The sequence below is a fragment of the Oncorhynchus gorbuscha genome, linkage group LG06 (genome assembly GCF_021184085.1).
Source record: "Oncorhynchus gorbuscha isolate QuinsamMale2020 ecotype Even-year linkage group LG06, OgorEven_v1.0, whole genome shotgun sequence".
In the NCBI taxonomy this organism is placed as follows: Eukaryota; Metazoa; Chordata; class Actinopteri; order Salmoniformes; family Salmonidae; genus Oncorhynchus; species Oncorhynchus gorbuscha.
In genome coordinates this window covers 49198155-49222703 of record NC_060178.1, presented here as the reverse complement: position 1 = coordinate 49222703, position 24549 = coordinate 49198155, and the positions used below count along the sequence as shown (strand labels likewise).

The following is a 24549-nucleotide window of genomic DNA, read 5'->3' as shown; positions in this document are numbered from 1 at the left end:
TGGCAGAACACTGACATTCCTGTCTTGCAGGAAATCACGCACAGAACGAGCAGTATGGCTGGTGGCATTGTCATGCTGGAGGGTCTTGTCAGGATGAGCCTGCAGGAAGGGTACCACATGAGGGAGGAGGATGTCTTCCCTGTAACGCACAGCGTTGAGATTGCCTGCAATGACAACAAGCTCAGTCCGATGATGCTATGACACACCGCCCCAGACCATGAGGGACCCTCCACCTCCAAATCGATCCCGCTCCAGAGTACAGGCCTCTGTGTAACACTCACCCCTGGTGAGACAAAACCGCGACTCGTCAGTGAAGAGCACTTTTTGCCGGTCCTGTCTGGTCCAGTGACGGTGGGTTTGTGCCCATAGGCAATGTTGTTTCCGGTGATGTCTGGTAAAGACCTGCCTTACAACAGGTCTACAAGCCCTCAGTCCAGCCTCTCTCAGCCCATTGCGGAAAGTCTGAGCACTGATGGAGGGATTGTGCGTTCCTGGTGTTACTCGGACAGTTGTTGTTGCCATCCTGTACCTGTCCCGAAGGTGTGATGTTCAGATGTACCGGTCCTGTGCAGGTGTTGTTACACGTGGTCTGCCACTGCGAGGATGATCAGCTGTCTGTCCTGTCTCCCTGTAGCGCTGTCTTAGGTGTCTCACAGTACAGACATTGCAATTTATTGCCCTGGCCACATCTACAGTCCTCATGCCTCCTTGCAGCATGCCTAAGGCACGTTCACACAGATGAGCAGGGACCCTGGGCATCTTTCTTTTGGTGTTTTTCAGTGTCAGTAGAAAGGCCTCTTTAGTGTCCTAAGTTTTCAGAACTGTGACCTTAATTGCCTACCAGCTGTTAGTGTCTTAACGACTGTTCCACAGGTGCATGTTCATGAATTGTTTATGGTTCATTGAACAAGCATGGGAAATAGTGTTTAAACGCTTTACAATGAAGATCTGTGAAGTTATTTGGATTTTTACTAATTATCTTTGAAATTATCTTTGAAAGACAGGGTCCTGAAAAAGGGACGTTTCTTTTTTTGCTGAGTTTACAACCTGCACTAACAGATAGTCCACACACGCACGCCTACATTTTGTGTTGCATATTCAAACAAATAGTGCAGCTAGATTTAGATGTTATTGCAGAGTATATCATAGAATCACTATATTGCTAAGTCATACAAAGACCTAATAGCAGAGCACAGGGGCATGATATAAGAGCATACTGTCACTAAGTGAAGCCTAAATATATTTGTGGATAGATGCACATGTCGCACTATGAGCATTTATGGACCAAATGGGCCGATCATCGGCACGGTAGCGGGATCCCCACAAAACGGATGTGTTGGCGGGGTAACCGGCTGGGAAGTGTGTGTATGTGTGTGGTGGAAAGGGGGGGATACCAGTAACTTGATGCTGAGAAAGAGGAGGACATGGCTGCCATAGCAGGGCCAGTATGTGAACTACACCAACTCTAAAGCGCCGTTGCCCTCTCAACTTTCACCTCCAACCCCCCAAGACACCCTCTCAGTGAAGTGAAGTCTGAAACTAACTCTAAAGCGCCAACAGTTGCCCTCTCAACTTTCACCTCCAACCCCCCAAGACACCCTCTTAGTGAAGTGAAGTGAAGTCTGAAACTAACTCTAAAGCGCCGTTTCCCTCTCAACTTTCACCTCCAACCCCCCAAGACACCCTCTCAGTGAAGTGAAGTCTGAAACTAACTCTAAAGCTCCCACAGTTTCCCTCTCAACTTACACCTCCAACCCCCCAAGACACCCTCTTAGTGAAGTGAAGTCTGAAACTAACTCTAAAGCTCCCACAGTTTCCCTCTCAACTTACACCTCCAACCCCCCAAGACACCCTCTCAGTGAAGTGAAGTCTGAAACTAACTCTAAAGCTCCCACAGTTTCCCTCTCAACTTACACCTCCAACCCCCCAAGACACCCTCTCAGTGAAGTGAAGTCTGAAACTAACTCTAAAGCTCCCACAGTTTCCCTCTCAACTTACACCTCCAACCCCCCCAAGACACCCTCTCAGTGAAGTGAAGTCTGAAACTAACTCTAAAGCTCCCACAGTTGCCCTCTCAACTTACACCTCCAACCCCCCAAGACACCCTCTCAGTGAAGTGAAGTCTGAAACTAACATGATCTTTTGACGGGATTGGATCTGTTATGCAAAGACTCAGCTCTGTTCTAACTGTGTGTATTATATAGAGCAACACCACATTCCACAGAGACATATAGACAAATACAGACACAAAGAGACAGAGACAGCTAGAGGACTCCACCCACACACACACACACTCACGCATATTGACACACACATTCACAATCTCCACATACGCTGCTGTTACTCTGTTAATTGCCTCGTCACTTTTACCCCTACCTAGTATTTCAACTACCTCGTATCCCTGCACACTTAAATATATACAGCGACATATGAAAGTATTCACCCCCCTTGGCATTTTTCCTATTTTGTTGCCCTACAACCTTGAATTCAAATGGATTTTTGGAGGGTTTGTATCATTTGATTTACACAACATGCCTTCCACTTTGAAGATGCAAAATATGTTTTATTGTGAAACAAACAAGAAATAAAACTTGAGCGTGCATAACTATTCACACCCCAAAGCTAATACTTTGTAGATCCACCTTTTGCAGTAATTATAGCTACATGTCACTTGGGACGTGTCTCTATAAGCTTGACACATCTAGTCACTGCGATTCTTGAGAATTCTTCAAGGCACAACTGCTCCAGCTCCTTCAAGTTGGATAGGTTCCACTGGTGTACAGCAATCTTCAAGTCATACCGCAGATGGGTTGGCGCCAACAGAGATGGACACCTCGCTTCGCGTTCTTAGGAAACTATGCATGAAATTGTTTGATTACTTGTTAGATATTACTGCACGGTCAGAACTAGAAGCAAAAGCATTTCACTACACTTGAATTAACATCTGCTAACCATGTGACCAATCAAATTTGATTTGAGATTCTCAATTGGATTGAGTTCTGGGCTTTGACTCGGCCATTCTAAGACATTTAAATGTTTCCCCTTAAACCACTCAAGTGTTGCTTTAGCAGTAGGCTTCGGGTCAATGTCCTGCTGGATGGTGAAACTCCGTCCCAGTCTCAAATCTCTGGAAGACTGAAACAGGTTTGCCTCAAGAATTTCCCAGTATTTAGCCCCATTCATCATTCCTTCAATTCTGACCAGTTTCCCGGTCCCTGCCGATGAAAAACATCCCAACAGCATAATTCTGCCACCACCATGCTCACTCTGGGGATGGTGTTCTCGGGGTGATGAGAGGTGTTTGCACCAGACATAGCGTTTTCCTTGATGGCAAAAAAGCTCAATTTTAGTCTCATCTGACCAAAGTACCTTCTTCCATATGTTTGGGGCGTTTCCCACATGCCTTTTGGCGAACACCAAACGTGTTTGGGGCGTTTCCCACATGCCTTTTGGCGAACACCAAACGTGTTTGGTGCGTTTCCCACATGCCTTTTGGCGAACACCAAACGTGTTTGCTTATTCTTTTCTTTATGTAATGGCTTTTTTTCTGGCCACTCTTCCGTAAAGCCCAGCTCTGTGGAGTGTATGGCTTAAAGTGGTCCTATGGACAGATACTCCAATCTTCACTTTGCAGCTCCTTCGGGATTATCTTTGGTCTCTTTGTTGCCTCTCTGATTAATGCCCTCCTTGCCTGGTCCGCAAGTTTTGATGGGTGGCCCTCTCTTGGCAGGTTTGTTGTGGTGACATATTCTTTACATTTAAAAAAAAATGGATTTAATGGTGCTCCCTAAGATATTCAAAGTTTCTGATAAAAAAATTATAACCCAACCCTGATCTGTACTTCTCCACAACTTTGTCCCTGACCTGTTAGGAGAGCTTCTTGGTCTTCATGGTGCCACTTGCTTGGTGGTGCCCCTTGCTTAGTGGTGTTGCAGAATCTGGGGCCTTTCAAAATGTGTAAATATACTGAGATCATGTGACAGATCATGTGACACTTCAATTGCACACAGGTGGACTTTAGTCGCTCTGGATAAGAGCGTCTGCTAAATGACTTAAATGTAAAATGTAATGTATTTAACTAATAATGTGACTTCTGAAGGTAATTGGTCACAACAGATATTTTTTAGTGGCTTCACAGCAAAGGGGGTGACATATGCACACACCACTTTTCAGTTTTTTTAAACAACTTATTTTTTTAATTTCACTTCACCAATTTGGACTAGTTTGTGTATGTCCATTACATGAAATACAAATTACAGGTTGTAATGCAACAGAATGGGAAAAATGCCAAGGGGGGTGAATACTTTTGCAAGGCACTGTATATAGCTTTGTTTATTGTGCTACTATTTACATTTTCTATTCCTTTTTAAGTCTGCATTGTTGGGAAAGGGCTCGTAAGTACACATTTCACTGTAAAGTTTACACTTGTTGTATTCGACGTATGTGACAATTACAATTCATTTGATTTAGAGGCCGAAAGCGAGATGGAGAGGGGGAGAGAGAGGGAGAGACCCTACAATCCCAGCGAGCCGTCACATGGGGCCTGAACCCACATGGCTCAGCACTCCTCCACTCCGCGTTCTGTCCATTCCTGTGATTTATCTGCTTTATTAGGTTATCTGGACTCACAGATAAGTACACACGTACGCGCGCACAAACACACACACACGATTCATAACGGCCTTGAATGCTCTCTATAAATTAAACCGTAGATATCCGGGCAGCCAAATTAACGTCTGCACTACTGCTGCACTGAGGGAAAGAGAGATCATCGAAGAGAAAACAACATTGTGTGTGTGTGGTCATCAGAGCTGTAAAACTGCTCCTTATCATTAGTAATTCAATTTGCTCTTTATTAGCAGCTCTTATCTGCAGCATAGATGGCTACTTTCCCTCTCTCTTTCCATCTTCCTCTCCCTCTCTCGTTCCATCTTCCTCTCTCCCTCTCTTTCCATCTTCCTCTCCCTCTCTCGTTCCATCTTCCTCTCTCCCTCCCTCGTTCCATCTTCCTCTCTATCCCTTCTTTTCTCAGTTTCTCCTTCCTTCCCTCCATCACTGAGAGAAAAACAACATGTCCTGCTTCAGGCCAGCTTCATCTCAACACTTACAAAAGAAGATAAGGCACAGAACTAGGAGAAAGAATTACTGGATGGAGAGAGGGGTGAGAGACAGAACAAGAAGAGAAGAACAGCAGGAAAACAATGGAGGACAGAGAGTTGATGTGAGAGGAGGGTGAATGATGAGAGAGAAAGGAGAGAAACAGAGAGAGTGAGCGATGGAGAGGGCCAGACAGCCAGCCATCAGGATAAATAAAGCCCATTGTTAATAGTGATGTATGTTCTAATGTCTGCTCGACTCCATTGACTGGGGGGAGTCGACACAGACGGGCATGACAGGGGCTGCTATAGCAGAATGACCGGGGGATGGAAGAAAGAGAGGGGTAGAGGGTTTTAAAAACACTGATTGCTTTCTATCAGGTTAGGCCTAGATTCTCTCGTTTGTTAAAACAATCCAATTTGCAAAATGATAATTATGCATAAGCTGCTTTTTTACCTAGAGGGCTGGCTGGGGGAGATGGGGAGGTGAGTGGTGTAGTTGATGTTAGGGTTTGATAGTAGAGCCTCTTCTCTTCCAGCCCCGAACATTACCCACTGAAACCACATGTTCACCATCACAGCTCAATCAGGCTATCAATTACACCCCCCCCCCTCACTCCTCTCTTCTTAACTGCCGACCTCACACAAAGACCACATTGCATTGCTCCATAGGCCTCACATAGAGATGGGTATGTTGCCCCCTGCAGGAGACTGGAGACGGTGTGGGATACCATCTGCAGATTGGCCGATTCGAGCACTGCAAAGCGCAAAATGATCCCAGTGTCCTACAATGACTAAACCATAGAGCTGTTAGACAGATTATCTCCACGCTACTCCAGTCCATGTCATGTAGTTCTACACAGAGGGGTATATGCATTAAAGATGGCAACAAACAGTGATTGTTGGCAGTAGCTTCTTTGTGTTGTAATATCCCAAACATAAGTGTCAGTTTCAACATTAAGGATTCCATCTTTAAGTAAATTAGTCACACAGTGGCTAACACAGACTAAGACACCATTCACAGCTATCTCAATAAGACCTAGTCCCACCCCATCACTCAAGGAGGGCATTTGTTGTTGCTTGACCTCGAGACACTTTCGTTCAGTCTGCAATGGTCAATGCAGCACATGTTGATGACAACATTTACATTTACATTTAAGTCATTTAGCAGACGCTCTTATCCAGAGCGACTTACAAATTGGACAACGATGTTGTTTCCACTTTGATCTGAATATAAATCCACAAGCGTCCTATGATTACAATATTAGTTTGTGTTTCTTACATCTGCAAACAGCTAGTTTGTATTTTCTTAGCAAGTTAATTAAGCTAAATCGTGCTAGACACTAATGCTAATCGCTAGTTAGCTGGCTAGCTAATACAGCCTGATACCAGTACTGGTGGAGGCTTAAATCAGCATGTTGTTTGCGCAACAGTATCTTCTAAATCAAAGAGGAATTGGCAAAGCATGAATATGTTGGCTACATGAATAAAGATTTAATGTAGCCGAAGATTATAGGGTCCCATAGGAAACACCGAACATCACTTTGGTTCCTACCCTGTCACAATAACTCGTCCATGGCACTTTCATTTGATGTCATGTCAAACAACACTGTATTCAAAGTGCTCACTATTATTTATATTCTAACTATAGAATTATAATAAACATTATATTTCCATGATTCCAAAAGTTCACACTCAGAATGGAGATTGAAATCATTTAGAATATATGTGTTGCCACCCTAGGGTCACGCACTACTCATAATGCAAATTTAAAACTATTATTAATCAAAAACATTTTTTAAATAACATACAATATGATATTTATAATAATGCAAATTCAGAACTATACTACTATTATTACTACTACTACTTTTACAGATCCACTGTCTCATCTGCCCAGCTACACAATTTATAAACTTGATCAACACTGTAAAAAGCATTACAAATTATCTCAAACTTTTTGCAACATTGTTACAATATTGAAATTCGATTTCCACTGTGTCCCATAATAATGAACGTGACCGGATGTGACAGACAGGCAATTTTTTTTATCAGACAGTCGAAATTACGAATCAACATCATTTCTATGGATATATACAAAGAAATATCAATAGAAAAACAGGTCAAATTAAACGAAAAGCAGATACGTTGCTGTCTTTCCAGCTTCAGTCTGACGTGATTGTGTTAGCTGTGTAGTTGGCAAGCTAGCAAGGCGGGGAAAAGCCTCCATAGCAACCATTTTTGTTTGCCATAGCAACCTGTAAAGTTCTGGAACTATTAACCAGCGCTTGGGTAATTTTGGGGCAAATCCAACTACATCATGTTATGGGTATGTTAGTCAACGGCAAGGGAGTTATTTAGGATAAAACGGAATAGAGATAAGCACAGGCAAAATCCTAGAGGAAAACCTGGTTCAGTCTGCTTTCCACCAGACACTGGGAGATGAATTCACCTTTCAGCAGGACAGTAACCTGGTTCAGTCTGCTTTCCACCAGACACTGGGAGATGAATTCACCATTCAGCAGGACAATAACCTGGTTCAGTCTGCTTTCCACCAGACACTGGGAGACGAATTCACCTTTCAGCAGGACAATAACCTGGTTCAGTCTGCTTTCCACCAGACACTGGGAGATTAATTCACCTTTCAGCAGGACAGTAACCTGGTTCAGTCTGCTTTCCACCAGACACTGGGAGATGAATTCACCTTTCAGCAGGACAGTAACCTGGTTCAGTCTGCTTTCCACCAGACACTGGGAGATGAATTCACCATTCAGCAGGACAATAACCTGGTTCAGTCTGCTTTCCACCAGACACTGGGAGACGAATTCACCTTTCAGCAGGACAATAACCTGGTTCAGTCTGCTTTCCACCAGACACTGGGAGATTAATTCACCTTTCAGCAGGACAGTAACCTGGTTCAGTCTGCTTTCCACCAGACACTGGGAGATGAATTCACCTTTCAGCAGGACAGTAACCTGGTTCAGTCTGCTTTCCACCAGACACTGGGAGATGAATTCACCTTTCAACAGGACAATAACCTGGTTCAGTCTGCTTTCCACCAGACACTGGGAGATGAATTCACCTTTCAGCAGGACAGTAACCTGGTTCAGTCTGCTTTCCACCAGACACTGGGAGATGAATTCACCTTTCAGCAGGACAGTAACCTGGTTCAGTCTGCTTTCCACCAGACACTGGGAGATGAATTCACCTTTCAACAGGACAATAACCTGGTTCAGTCTGCTTTCCACCAGTCACTGGGAGATGAATTCACCTTTCAGCAGGACAGTAACCTGGTTCAGTCTGCTTTCCACCAGACACTGGGAGATGAATTCACCTTTCAGCAGGACAATAACCTGGTTCAGACTGCTTTCCACCAGACACTGGGAGACAAGGCCAAATATGCACTGGAGTTGCTTACGAAGACGACATTGAATGTTCCTGAGTGGCCTAAGTGAATATCTTATCCTTAAAATGTAACCCTCTCTGACATCACATATCATAAACCTATTACTGCAACAGCTTAGTTTTACCCCAACACAGTGGTCTGAAACTCATGGTTTTTCAGGACACATCAAGCAAGTCACATTATGCTGGCTTGCAAAGTCATATGGATATGGATATCCAACAATTGGAACTTTTAATCACCCACAACCTGCATTTATAACGACTGCCAAGGTATGGAGAGTTGGACAAAGGAAACTACCTAAACCATTTCAACTTGAACAACGATCTCATTAACGGGGACAATACATCCAACCACTAACGGATTGAATTAGATGAGAAAATCGTTTGTTATTTATCTTTGTACAGCATCAGATCAATCAATCAATTGATGTGCATGCAAAAACACAGAACTTGTAATAAACAATTCTAAAAATCAACCCGCAATAAAGCATGCTGGGAGATATGATAATGATGGCTATGGTTCTGAATGAGAGTGTTTTTTTTTTCTACACAGAGTAAAAATGACAATCACACTCAACTCAAGTTATTAACACCAACGGTTTATTTTACAACACTGAGTGTAAATGTAACTACTGAATTAATAAACCTATCATACATTATTTGGAGTGGAATTCCACTCTACCTGTAGAATGTGTGCTTTATTTAGACAGACCAAATGCATGTGGAAACGGGAATTGAACACTGGTCCCGGTGCGGAAGCACACATTTCATGATTCTTGTTTCGAACTATACATTTAGGCAACTGATGTGTAAATGTTACATAATGGGTATGTTATATAAAGGGTTTCGTTTGAATATTTAAAAAATGAAGTAAATGTGTTTTAGGTGTTTTCCCAAACGCATGAAAAAAGGTTTGGCAATTGTTTTTAGAGCATGGAGCTTTGTTCCCTACAATGTTCAAAAACTGTATAACACAATAATGAATAAAACAGCAGCCGCTATCGAGTGGAATTGAGAATTCAGCATTATCTGCACTATGTGATGCTGTTCGTATTAAACAGCTTTAACTTATCTATGATATTCACAAATTGGATGGGTTATATTTAGGATAACGTTTAACATCTTTATGGTGGTATGTTTCAATTTGAAAAAGCATCATATTGTATTATTTTATATGTTAAGCTAATTCCCCAAATTCCTGAATGTTTTCAGAATTCTGGGGACATTGATGTTTACCAGGAATATTCCCTCTTAATTTGTCAAGAGGTTAAGTTTGTCTTTGAAATCTGCCATGAGTTGAGGTAGTTGGGTTGTGTTTGGCTTGAGTTGAAAGAAGGAATTTAAATTCAGGGAATTGGTCGAGTGAGGAAATGTAACTATTTGAATTGTGGCAGAATATTGAATTAAGAATTGTAGTTTTGAATTTATTTATAATTTGTATTTGAGATTAATTGAATTGAGTGAATTGTTGTGGCAGAATAATGAAATTGTATTTTTTATTGACTCAAAATTGGAATTCAAGTTGAATTTACTCTGAATTGAAGAACTGCTATGGAATTTTGTAATGAATTGATGGCATTTAAATGGAGAGGGAATTACATTGGAATTGAATTTGAGGAATTGACCCCAACCCTGCTGGAATGTTGAATTGATGGAATTTATAGGGAGAGGGAATTGAGTTGGAATTTAATTTGTGGAATTCACCCGAACCCTGCTAGCAAAACTTATAAAAACAGATATTTTTTTTAAATTGAAATGTTAGAATGTAAAAGAACTCCATTAATTCCTCCATTGATTTTGGAGTTACATGAACTCCATTAATTCCTCCATTGATTTTGGAGTTACATGAACTCCATTAATTCCTCCATTGATTTTGGAGTTACATGAACTCCATTAATTCCTCCATTGATTTTGGAGTTACATGAAAGATGTTTTTTTGTTCAGGTCACTAGCCAAGGTCAGAAAAACCTACTGGCCCCAATAAGACTGTACATCATGTGTGTTTGCCCCCTTTTTCCAAGCTCTCTTTTCCTACCTGTCCTGGAGGGGTTGGGGGAGAGACGTCGTAGCTTGTGTCTGCCAAATGAGACCAGTTCAAGGGACGGGGTCCTCTTCACACCCACCGGGCTCTGGACAAGGGTGCGTGTCCTCACTGCAGTTTGTGTCCGGACCGGAGTATGTGTCCTAAGGCGCAGAGAGTAGCGGCTGATCAGGGTCATGGCTGCTGGGCTGGATCTCCGTTGTGCCCCAGACCCACTGTAATACATAGGACTGTAATACATAGGAGAGTGTCTGTCTGTCTGTCTGTCTGTGTAAATAATATAAATTCCTCTGCCAAGAGGGGTGTGAACAGTTGTCATGAATAGTGCTTTTGCCAATGGTAACAGACATGGCGTGAGCGCTTGAAAGGGGGGCGCAGGATCCTAATGCTGGAAGAGGGGCCTGAGCGAAAATGTTTGGTAACCCCTGAGTTAACATGACCTTTAATTTCTATTTTCTTTCATTTCTATTTTCTTTAACATAAATGCTTAAAAAATCACAAAAAGTAATTAGAAGAAAATTATCTCAAAGGAAATGTATAAGATCTCCTAAGCTTGTGTTTGCCACAGACCTTATTTTCACTTTTATCTACACCCCAATTCAGCTCCCCATAGGCTTTGACCCAACGAGCCATGGCGGAATTAGTGCTTACAAAAAGACGCCATTACTATTGCTCTCTATAGTAAGAGAATGGATGAGAAAATAAATCACTGGCTGCCCTCATCCTCTTCTTTCTCACCTGCTAACTGACCTCCTGATGATCTTCATCCTGCTCCTGAGTTTGAACCCTCCAGGGGAAGAGGAGGCGGTGCGTTGAGTTACAGATGGAGGGACACTGGACCCCCCCTTGGCCCCATTCTCTTTCTCAGAGGTCCAGTGGAACAGAGACCCACCTCTGGACCCTGTCCAAGAGCCAGTCTGCCCCCCTCCCCCAGAACCTGCCTTCCAGCAGTAGCGACTACTGAGGGTAGTAGAGCAGGAGGCCGCTGCTCCCTTACGCTGCTTGGCTAAAGGATTTGGGGATTTTGGTTTCTTGGCAACCAACCCCTCTGCAGCTCTCTGGGGCAGAGCCAGAGCCAGGGCCAGGTCTTTGGGTGAGAGAGGCTTCCGGGACAGCCTAGCCTGGACCCCTGCAGCGGAGGACACCCAGGTGTACTTGGAGGTCTTAGGGACTGCAGTGGATAAACTGAGCCTACGGGCAACCTTTTTTCTGGGGGCAAAGGCTTTCCTACTGGAACTGGGGCTGGATGAGAAACTGCTAGGGACCCCAGAATGGGAGACTGTGGTGGTGACAGATGTGATTAGATTTTCTGGAGGCCGGGACTCTATTCTGGCCTGGCTGGGCCTGACTCCTCCTGGCTGATGGCTCTTCACCCAGGTAAACTTGGAGTGGTTCTGGGGAGAGGAGGCTGGCTGGGCTGAAGTGAGCTTGGACCTGGGACGGAGAGAGGCACTAGGGGGAGCAGAGAGAGGAGGTGGAAGGGGTAGAGGAAGTGAATTGGCATCGCTAGGGGTGGGGTTGCTGTCGGAGGTTGCCTCGGGGACAACCTGCTTAGCTGCTGTATTGGTTTTCCCAGTCACGCAATGTTTAATATGTAGCTGAGCAGTGCTCTGAACCCTGGTGGCAATGGTGGTCATTTTGGCAGGGACACCTGACAAGTCCATTTGTCCAGGGGCGGTCATTATCAGAGGCAGTCCCAGTCCTATGCTCTTCGCCGAAACTCCCAGCCCAGCCTTGCCCCCAGGTCCTGTCCTTCCTCTGCCGGGTTCAGTCTCTGTCTCTATAGCTGTGGATCCACTGCCTGTCCCCGTCATAGATCGTCTCACTCCCCCTGTGAGTGCGTACTGCTGGCCCCTTGGCCCTGTTAGATCCCTAGACGTAGCCCATTTTGTTCCATCCTTCTCTCCTCTAGCTGGGTCCTTACTGCTGTGGCTGGACTGTAAGGTATCTGTAGCATGAAGGGACAGGAACCCAGTAGAGGAGTTGGGTGCTGCAGAATCTAAAGAGGGCTTGGTAATCTGTATTGGTCTACCCTGCTGCTCTAGAGAGGGCGTGGCAGTCTGTGTAGTAGGTCTACTGTGCCGAGATGAGCTGGTCTTGCTACTGAGAGTGTAGCTCTTCCTCCAGTGTCCTGTGGGTTGAGGCCCACCACGCGAGGGGAATGTGGGGCTGAAAAATGAGCTGGGACTCCTGCCTCGGGCTGGTGGTCTCGCTGGGTGCCACTGCTGGCCAGAACAAGAAGGGGCATCCCCATGGATACTTCTATGGTTATTGATGAGATCTGTGAGATGACAGAAAGAGGTTAAGAAGTAGCTGGCAACAGTGGTTAATTAAAATTGAAAAGCGTGTATCTAGCTAGCAACGTCAATTTGCACCAGCTAAATTAGATAGCGTCAGCTAGGCATCAACAGAGAACGTGGTGGTTATAACAGCCAGCGTGACAGCTTTCAATTGTAACTGGTAAGTATTAGTTATTAAATATAATGTATCAGTAATGTTAACTGTGTTAACTGTACTGTAAAACACCACATTACTTTGCAACAGATCGATTTGCCTTTTCAGCGCTTCTCTCTCATCCATGTTGTTTATGTCCTAAACTCAAACGTCATCATCCAGCGTCGCAATTATAGATTACGTATTGAGGAGTTTGGTCGTTACCACAGCCACAAAGTCAGAAATCCCACCTACTCGACCAATCAGATGAGGGAGTGTGATGACGCGTATATCGACCAGCTTGCAATGCCAGACGGCTTGCAATGCCATTATGTCATAAATTACTGGAATAGATTGGTCACTAATATCTGTTGGGGAAAAAGTCTGGTTATTACCACACAAAAACTTGCTTGTTAACAAGGTCAAAGAGGTCTCTTTCAGAATGATCCATAAGCATTACCCTGTGAATCATTACCTTACCTCCAATAGCTGCATTGTATTTAAAATGGCATGTAGACAAACAAATGGACATATCTTAGGCCCTTACCTACTACACACACTGCCAAGCACCTACTACACAGACTGCCAAGCACCTAGTCCCTTACTATAATCATTTGTTTATTTAACTTAACATAGCCGTGCAGTCCATCTTTCCGGTATTTTGAACCCGTTTGCCGCTGTACAAAGGCATGGTCTTCAAGCTATGGAAGATGGCAAAACATTTCATAATAAATCATTGATTGGACTTACATGACACTTTTCTAGACACCCAAAGCACCCAAACAGTGTAAGCGGAAACTCACCACGCTAACCCAACTTACATACTCTACTTTTATTGGCCCAAAGTAAACTTGTTTCACTTTTCTTTTTTTTTACAGATATTTTTGTTATATATACATTATTCATACACTTTACATACAGGGTACTTTTATACACAGTATTACATGATGAGAATACAGTTTGATATACACATTACACAGAAAATGATACTCATCATTACATACACTTGCAATAAGTGTCATGGGATCTTTAGTGACCACAGAGTTAGGACACCCATTTGAAGTCCCATCTTCTTCAATTTTATTGAGGAACATTCCATTGTTAGTTGGTACTTCAACATTATTAAAATGAAATAAATGTTAAATATAAAAGTATATAGTATAAATGACAGAGATCTTTCTTTGAACTTACTTCATGTTCATTTCAGCAGCATATTTCTCTTTGTCATTTGTTTGTCGGTCTTTGCCCTGGTGGCATTCATACATCTTTCTGCCCACAACATGACAGAACACCATTGAATGGGAGATTTTAACTCTCCCAAATTAGTTTTTTCCTGCCAAAGGACGTTCTTCTGTTGAAGGTCAAGAATATGACATATTAAGAGAAGAGGAAGTCGGAGCGGTCTTCTAGTCAAACTTATGAGGTGCGCACACCACCCACCACTTCAGAGTATATGACTCACTAATGTTCTGTCCCTGGATAACAAGGTTAACGAGATCAGGGCAGGGGTTTCTTGCCCGAGAGACATCAGGGATTGTAACATATACTGTCGGAGTCAGTCCAGCCATCTGGATTCTCGATCTATCGCACCGACAGGAATAAACATCTCTCCGGGAAGAAGAAGGGCGGTGGTGTATGTTTCATGATTAACAACTCATGGTGTAATTGTAATAACATATAGGAACTCAAATCCTTTTGTTCACCCAACCTAGAATACCTCACAATCAAATGCTAACCGTATTATCTCCCAGGAGAATTCTCTTCGGGTATTGTCACAGCCGTGTATATCCTCCCTCAAGCTGATACTACGGTGGCCCTCAAGGAACTTCACTGGACTTTATGCAAACTGGAAACAACATATCCTGAGGATGCATTTATTATATTTACAGGCACTGATATAAAGTGTTTTTTCTCTAAATTGCCGGGATGTCACATCTACTAATCAGCACACTCATAACAACCTAATTAGCATTACGAAACTTCAGTTTGATAAATAAGTCACATGTAGCAAATAAGTAATTACATGTTTTGTTAACCAAATTGGACACTCATATAAAAACTCCTCACTTGGTGAGCGAAAAAAAATTGCAACCTGCTGAAAAAGACCCAGTTATCCCTCTCGCTGTGGCACCACGGACACAAGGCACATTTGAGTGGTAAGAAAAGAGCAACCAACAGCCAAAAGTCAGACACTGATGTGGTTTTCCAACATTTTATTTATTTATTTTATTTAACCTTTATTTAACTAGGCAAGTCAGTTAAGAACAAATTCTTATTTCTAATGACGGCCTACCAAAAGGCAAAAGGCCTCCTGCGGGGACGGGGGCTGGGATTAAAAATTAAAAATATAAAAAAATATAGAAATATAGGACAAAACACACATCAGGACAAGAGAGACAACACAACACTTCATGAGGAGAGACCTTTGGCTTTGCCATTGTTTATAAAAAGCATTCTTTAGAACGTCGAAATAAACATGTCTCCAACTCCTATATCACACACTGAAAAATATATGTGAACAATGAATTGGTGAGAGAGAGCCTCAAATATCACATTAATTAGCACATATCCACTGTATTCATGAATTGCAGCAAAGTTGGTTCCTATTTGTCATGTCTTTGGTCACGTTCCCATGCGCCAAACAAAAACACCCGTGGTTCACAATGCCCCCTGGGCACACACTGGTTGAATCAAAGTTGTTTCCATGTCATTTTTGTAAAAATTACGTTGAACCAACTTCATAACCTATGATCACATGATTTTTGTCAATTTTTATCCCCATAATGTGAACACACTTTGAAATGGTTGATCACGACTTAAGAGAAGTGAACCCCTCGAACGTGCCCAATGAGAGAAGTGATCCCCTCCACCGTGCCCAATGAGAGAAGTGATCCCCCTCGAACGTGCCCAATGAGAGAAGTGATCCCTTCGAACGTGCCCAATGAGAGAAGTGATCCCCTCGAACGTGCCCAATGAGAGAAGTGATCCCCTCGAACGTGCCAAATGAGAGAAGTGATCCCCTCGAAAGTGCCCAATGAGAGAAGTGATCCCCTCCAACGTGCTCAATGAGAGAAGTGATCCCCTCCAACGTGCTCAATGAGAGAAGTGATCCCCTCGAACGTGCCCAATGAGAGAAGTGATCCCTTCGAACGTGCCCAATGAGAGAAGTGATCCCCTCGAACGTGCCCAATGAGAGAAGTGATCCCCTCGAACGTGCCAAATGAGAGAAGTGATCCCCTCGAAAGTGCCCAATGAGAGAAGTGATCCCCTCCAACGTGCTCAATGAGAGAAGTGATCCCCTCCAACGTGCTCAATGAGAGAAGTGATCCCCTCCAACGTGCCCAATGAGAGAAGTGATACCCTCGAACGTGCCCAATGAGAGAAGTGATCCCCTCCAACGTGCCCAATGAGAGAAGTGATCCCCTCCAACGTGCCCAATAAGAGAAGTGATCCCCTCCAACGTGCCCAATGAGAGAAGTGATCCCCTCCAACATGCCCAATGAGAGAAGTGATCCCCTCGAACGTGCCCAATGAGAGAAGTGATCCCCTCGAACGTGCCCAATGAGAGAAGTGATCCCCTCGAACGTGCCCAATGAGAGAAGTGATCCCCTCGAACGTGCCCAATGAGAGTAGTGATCCCCTCGAACGTGCCCAATGAGAGAAGTGATCCCCTCGAACGTGCCCAATGAGAGAAGTGATCCCCTCGTACGTGCCCAATGAGAGAAGTGATCCCCTCGAACGTGCCCAATGAGAGAAGTGATCCCCTCGAACGTGCCCAATGAGAGAAGTGATCCCCTCGAACCTGCCCAATGAGAGAAGTGATCGCCTCGAACGTGCCCAATGAGAGAAGTGATCCCCTCGAACGTGCCCAATGAGAGAAGTGATCCCCTCGAACGTGCCCAATGAGAGAAGTGATAAATGATTCCTTAGTTGTTAATTTTCTCTAAATCTAAAGGCACAACCAAGAATCCAATCAATGTCTTAAGTAGTTAACTACTTGAACATTATATAGGCCAATGTACATACAGAATGGATATAAATTATGAAGAAATATGTCACAGAGTTCTCCCCCTGTCTCTTTCAGGTTTCAGACATCACCTACCAAAGACCAAAGCATAACAAGCACATATACTTCATCGTTATCGAGGAGCCTATTGGGGGCCCTAAGCAAGATTTGCTTAGGGGGCCCCCTACCTCGTGGCAAAACATTTCAGTGGCCCCCTTCTTGAATATAGAAAATACAATTTTTTACATTTGGTTTGATTAGATTTTATTTTTTACATGTACCCTAAGGGCATTTAAAAGTTCCAGAGTAGGGTGTTAGAGAAATTGGCATAGTAGGCAATGTAACCAATCACAACACTGCTTTTAATTGTATCATTGCACATCCTGAAAATCACCAGCAGAGGGCGACCATTTTGAATCCATTCTGTTGGTAATGCTTACAAATTGGATCATAACTCGAAAAGTAGCAGATATCCCATTATTTTATGTTCAACAGTATATACAAACATTTGACACATTTCCAATATTCATGTTTATATTTTTTAATACTACTATTAGAGAGCAAGCAGTAAATCTCCGCTTGATACCAATGTTTGCTTTGTAGCACCTACAGATTAAACACTCTAGTATTAAAGGAGGCCTGGGTAAAGCCAAAGTGTTTTAAATATGCAAACTAAATTATTGCTCAATTATGCTTTCAGATGCAATTCTCAAATATATGTCAACCGTTGTTCCTCCAAAGGAATATTCTATGGTTTACATTTAGTGAAACTCCCCCAAATCATGCTTTTTTTTGTCTGTGTTTCGAAGAGCATCCAGGGCCATATTATAGGTAACTCTACACACTCACCTCAAAACCTTACACCAAACCAGCAAAACATTATACATCTCTTGCAAAAGCAAACGATTCTTAAAAAACGCTTCAATCTCCTTTTAAAAAATTGTGTTTTTGTGTCAATACGGTACACACAAACCATCATTTGAATAAGCACACGAAGCACCAACTACGCACTGATAGTATAAATTAAAAACACTTGTGTCTTTTTCTTTTTCTGTGTGCAGGGCATAGCAGTTTGCAATAAAGTTTTGTCATACATGTAGTAAACACACATGTATCCAAATGTGTAGTCGTAACACACGATGCAAATAAGGGGGAAAAGTTTATTTTTTTCCAAAATGTTCCTCAAACAACAAAAGCACAGTAGAAGAAAACAAAAACCTTTGTGCAGGAAAGAAAATAACAGAATAGAATGAGGCTGCATCTCGCCTTCTTTGTGGGTTTGGCCATAAGACTTTATCCACATCACATGCGATGTTGTCTTGAGCTAGGCAGCCTGGAAAGTATCGCCTGGAGTGCCGTATCCAGGCCTGGCATGACCCCTGACCGATGTCTGCACAAGCCTCCTCCATTGCCTGTAGAAAGAGTATGTGTTGGTGGGGCTGGAGATCATCCACCTTCCAATGCCATGCAGAGAATAATTCTTCAATAGGATTCAAGAACGGAGAGTATGGGGTGGGGGGGGTTGAGTGCAATGAAAAGTGGGTGACTTGTGAACCAATTGCGGACCACAGCAGCCCGGTGGAAACTAACATTGTCCCAGATTATAACGTATCTGGGATGCTCTGGCCCCTGGTCATTAGGGATTAGTCTGTTGTGGAGGGTGTCCAGAAATGTGATAATGTGTGCAGTGTTGTATGGGCCTAAGATTGCATGATGGTGAAGGACGCCATTTTGACTAATAGCCGCGCACATTGTTCTGTTGCCACCACGTTGTCCCGGGACGTTGATGATGGCACGGTGTCCAGTGATATTTCTGCTGCGGGCCCTTGTTTCTGCAAGGTTGAAACCTGCCTTGCCACTCATATTAGCTCATGATGCACTTCTAGCTCCATGACTCTGTGAAAGAGACAAGACAAAACAATGTAGCACATTACGAAAAGACAGAGATCAGTCAATATGATGTAGCACCATACACTTCCAGAACCAGTACCAATGATAGGATAGTATAGCTTACCTGCACATATTCATATCTCTGTTGTTTTACACGGTCTGAGTTTCCTTCGAAATGGACTCTGTACAGCTGCTTCATCCTAATTCTGTTGCGTTTCAGTAGACGAGACAGTGCAGAGACTCACTCTGTTTCAGTAGACGAGACAGTGCAGAGACTCACTCTGTTTCAGTAGACGAGACAGTGCAGAGACTCACTCTGTTTCAGTAGACGAGACAGTGCAGAGACTCACTCTGTTTCAGTAGACGAGACAGTGCAGAGACTCACTCTGTTTCAGTAGACGAGACAGTGCAGAGACTCACTCTGTTTCAGTAGACGAGACAGTGCAGAGACTCACTCTGTTTCAGTAGACGAGACAGTGCAGAGACTCACTCTGTTTCAGTAGACGAGACAGTGCAGAGACTCACTCTGTTTCAGTAGACGAGACAGTGCAGAGACTCACTCTGTTTCAGTAGACGAGACAGTGCAGAGACTCACTCTGTTTCAGTAGACGAGACAGTGCAGAGACTCACTCTGTTTCAGTAGACGAGACAGTGCAGAGACTCACTCTGTTTCAGTAGACGAGACAGTGCAGAGACTCACTCTGTTGACGTTTTGGAATATGGTGTTATCTGCCATTATGTGGTCCTGCAGTTCTGAGTCTGATGCAGTTAATTACAATGACCATATTTACAATGTGGGTCTCCTGCTCTGAGTCGACCTCTTCCACCAGATACTGAGTTTCTTGCAGTTCTGTAAAAACATTTGAATGGTTTTAGTGATTTAGCCTTCTCATTCTGAAAGTACAGTCCATATTACTGTACCAGTAAGACTACAGCCCTTACAGTTACTTACCGGTTCTCATTTCTAAATATCCGGATGATACCTGCACCAGTATAGTGGCTCAGATTTGGTTGAACCTGTTGCCCAGCCTCCCTCATGCTCATCCCATGGTTGACAATATGGTCAACCACAGTCGCTCTGATTTCATCAGTTATTGTGCTCCTTGGCAATTGGCGAAACAGTGTAGCAATGTAGAGACCAATGTTTACATTTTTGCTAGAAGTGTGTTATTAAATTGCAAACTGAGTGTAAAGCAGTGAGTTGTGCATTCAGTTTGGCACACTTGGTAAATGCATTGGCTTCAAGTGTTAATGGTTTCAGAGATAGTGCTTCAAGAATCACTGTTAGTTTTTACTGAATGCTTAAACACTAACTCCGGCTACATGAACTCCGCCCTCTTCAGGTCAGTGATATGGTGTTGGTGATGACGGTGGTGATGATGATGCCTATAAAGAGGAAATTAAGAGAAACACGTACTGACAAAGCTTGCATAAAATACTACGGCACTGTGACTTTCTTGTGATCAATCTCTCTCTCTCTCTCTCTCTCTCTCTCTCTCTCTCTCTCTCTCTCTCTCTCTCTCTCTCTCTCTCTCTCTCTCTCTTTCTCTCTCTCTCTCTCTCTCTCTCTCTCTCTCTCTCTCTCTCTCTCTCTCTCTCTCTCTCTCTCTCTCTCTCTCAATTTCAATTGAAGGGCTTTACTGGCATGGGAAACACATGTTCCATGGCCAAAGCAAGTGATATACACTACCGGTCAAAAGTTTTAGAACACCTACTCATTCAAGGGGTTTTCTTTATTTGTACTATTTTCTACACTGTAGAATAATACTGAAGACGTTAAAATTATGAAATAACACATATATAATCATGTAGTAACCAAAAAAGTGTTACACAAATCAAAGTATATTTTAAATTTGAGATTCTTCAAACAGACACCCTTTGCCTTGATGACAGCTTTGCACACTCTTGGGATTCTCTCAACCAGCTTCAGGAGGTATTCACCTGGAATTTCAATTAACAGGTGTGCCTTCTTAAAAGTTAATTTGTGGAATTTCTTTAATTAATGTGTTTGAGCCAATCAGTTGTGTTGTGAAAAGGTAGGGGTGGTATACAGAAGATATCCCTATTTGATAAAAGACCAAGTCCACATTATGGCAAGAACAGCTCAAATAAGCAAAGAGAAACAACAGTACATCATTACTTTAAGACATCAATCTGGAAAAATGTAAGAACTTTGACAATTTCTTCAAGTGTAGTCACAAAAACCATCAAGTGCTATGATGAAACTGGCTCTCATGAAGACCGCCACAGGAATGGAAGACCCAGAGTTACCTCTTCTGCAGAGGATAAGTTCATAAGAGTTACCAGCCTCAGAAATTGCAGCACAAATAAATGCTTCACAGAGTTGAAGTAACAGACACATCTCAACATCAACTGTTCAGAGGAGACTGTGTGAATCAGGCCTTCATGGTCGAATTGCTGCAAAGAAACCACTAATAAAGGACACCAATAGGAAGAAGAGCCTTGTTTGGGCCACGAAACATGAGCAATGGACATTAGACTGGTGGAAATATGTCCTTTGGTCTGAAGTCAAAATGTGAGATTTTTGGTTCTAACCACCGTGTCTTTGAGAGGCGCGGTGTGGGTGAACGGATGATCTCCACATATGTGGTTCCCACCGTGAAGCATGGAGGAGGAGGTGTTATGGTGTGGGGATGCTTTACTGGTAACACTGTCTGTGATGTATTTAGAATTCAAGGCACACTTAAGCAGCATGGCTACCACAACATTTTGCAGCGATATCCCATCTATCCCAACTGGTTTGGGTTTAGTGGGACTATCATTTGTTTTTCAATAGGACAATGACCCAATACACCTCCAGGTTATGAATGGGCTATTTTACCAGGAAGGAGAGTGATGGTGCTGCATCAGATGACCTGGCCTCCACAATCCCCTGACCTCAACCAAATTGAGATGGTTTGGGATGAGTCGGACCACAAAGTGAAGGAAAAGCAGCCAACAAGTGCTCTGCATATGTGGGACCTCCTTCAAGACTGTTGGAAAAGCATTCCAGGTGAAGCTGGTTGAGAGAATGCCAAAGTGTGCAAAGCTGTCATCAAGGCAAAGGGTGGCTATTTGAAGAATCTCAAATATAAAATATATTTTGATTTGTTTAACTTCTTATGGGCAGGTGGGATGGTAGCGTCCCACCTGGCCAACATCTGGTGAAGTTGCAGAGTGCGAATTCAAACTACAGAATTATAAATATTTAACTTTCATAAAATCACAAGTGTAATACATCAAAATAAAGCTTAACTCCTTGTTAATCCAGCCGCTATGTCAGATTTCAAAAAGGCTTTACGGCGAAAGCAAACCATGCGATTGTGAAAAACATATTTCAACCAGGCAGGGGCGCCATGAAAGTCAGAAATAGCCATATAAAAAAGGTCCCAGATAATAAATGCCTTACCTTTGATGATCTTCTTCTGTTGGCACTCCAAAAGGTCCCAGATACATCAGTAATTGTCCTTTTGTTCGATAATGTCCTTCTTTATATCCATAAAGACTCACTTTAGCTGGCGCGCTTCAGTCAATAATCCACCCAGTTTCCCTCCATCAAAATGCATACAACATTAATCTCAAACATTACTAATAAACTTTTCCACACAAGTCAAACTACGTTTATAATCAAACCTTAGGTACCCTAATACGTAAATAAACAATACAATTTAAGACGGAGAATCGTTATTGTCTTTACCGGAGAAAAATACCAAAGAACGCACTCTCTTCCACGTGCTTGGAAACACTACAGCCAAAATGGGAGCCACCTAGAAAAACTACAATTTCTGGCTCATTTTTCCAGAAACCAGCCTGAAACTCTTTATAAAGACTGATCAGGTGGAAGCCATAGGAACTGCAATCTGGGAGGATTTTGCCTTGATAGCCATTGAAATCAGTGGTAGGCTAAATTTTGTTTGGGGGGGGTGATGGTTTGTCCTCGGGGTTTCTCCTGCCATATCAGTTCTGTTATACTCACATACATTATTTTAACAGTTTTAGACATTTTTGAGTGTTTTCTATCCAATTATATGCATATCCTAAATTCTGGGCCTGAGTAACAGGCAGTTTACATTGGGCACGCTTTTCATCAGGACGTGAAAATACTGCCCCCTACCCAAGAGAGTTTAACACTTTTTTGGTTACCACATGATTCCAAATGTGTTATTTCATAGTTTTGATATCTTCACTATTATTCTACAATGTAGACAATAATTAAAATAAAGAAAAACCCTAGAATGAGTAGGTATTCTAAAACTTTTGACCAGTAGTGTAGATAATTAACATAGTAAGGGGGGTGGGTTAGAAGGACTTTGTGGAAGGCAGCTGCAGGAGCTTGGCTACAGCAACACATTCACTACATTGGAGAAAGGTAAATGTCTGCTTTGTAATTACTCTTGTAATTAGCCTTTACTAACATTTCACAGCTGTAACTCTAATGAAGTAATGTAATATCTTTGATAGGACTGAGTGTGAATATGATTGTATTCTCTTTCAGATTCAGATCCAGAGGAGTTTCTCACCCTCATCAGATCCTATATTCTCTGTCTGGAGCTTCTCCTCAAATTGTACGTTTACTTTATTCTTAATGTTTTCAATGTAATACATATCATATTACTAGACTTTATAATACATGTTTATTATAATCTCTTCTCCAGGTCAGCTGGGGATAAGGACCAGGGTGTGTAATACATATCATATTACTAGACTTTATAATACATGTTTATTATAATCTCTTCTCCAGGTCATCTGGGGATAAGGACCAGGTGAGTTACTATTATCAGATCTTCCTGGACCACAATCACACCCTGGTCCTTATCCCCAGCTGACCTGGAGAAGAGATTATAATAAACATGTATTATAAAGTCTAGTAATATGATATATATTACACACCCTGGTCCCAATCAGGAAGGCTGGTCTGAATGCTCATTTAAGTATGACATAATTCACCTTTGTTTCCTATTCTATGGACATAGTGGGAATGAATACAAATGTATCATCAGCTTAGCATCTTGTTTCTTCTCCTCTTCCTATTAGCCATGTGTGGGATGTCCTTCACCTCATTTACCTTATAACCTATAAGCACAGCACAATGATGTACATTCCTCACACTTGCTGTTTAACCTATGGGCTCACTTTTGCAATTATCACTTTTCTCTCAACCAATCCACGTAAATCTTTGGATGTATTTTTGTTTTTCAGCAAACAGTTTTTCATCTACGGTCTCTGCTTTCCAAGTTGCTTAAGTCATGTCAGATGCCGAAATCTCCCTTGAGGGAGAGAATACGTGTTACAGAGATCGATCTACACCCACTCCCAGGTGATTGCAGGTGATTCCTCCATGACTACAACATTTTTCGGCTCATCTCTGCAACTCCCAGACAACGGCACCCCTTTCTTGGGAGAAGAGGTTGTTTTTCCCCAGAGGGAAGAAAAGGCTCCAGAAATTGGATTCCCCAGCGAAGGGAAAAATTCCAAGACCCAAGGCGTCTCCAACCAGGCTGTTCCTTCTTCCTCTGCTCCCTACCTCACTGCTGCAACCACCTAAACTGCCTCCACCCGCTCCGGTGCTGGTGGCTCTAATCTCAGGCTACAGCGTATAATTTTCATCACAGAGTTTGTGGTAGCATTTAGCATTTGCGTAATGTTTTTGCTCCATGTTTACACTTAGGAAAAAAGAG

General features: G+C 42.8%; 1 protein-coding gene across 6 annotated transcripts in view; it reads right to left on the bottom strand.

Moving 5' to 3' along the window:
* LOC124038053 (zinc finger CCCH domain-containing protein 3-like) overlaps positions 1–13199 on the bottom strand; it is a 144666-nt gene extending 131467 nt beyond the window's left edge. The window contains exons 1-3 of one of the 6 annotated variants that reach the window (XM_046353449.1): positions 13077–13199; positions 11281–12823; positions 10537–10772 (exon numbers count right to left, since the gene is read on the bottom strand). In XM_046353449.1, the coding sequence (XP_046209405.1) occupies positions 10537–10772; positions 11281–12823; positions 13077–13122 (1825 nt within the window). In that variant the 5' untranslated portion in view covers positions 13123–13199. The remainder of the gene's footprint in view (positions 1–10536; positions 10773–11280; positions 12824–13076) is intronic. The other 5 variants (XM_046353451.1, XM_046353453.1, XM_046353450.1 and 2 more) reach the window with 5 other exon arrangements.
* Positions 13200–24549: the final 11350 nt, after the last annotated feature.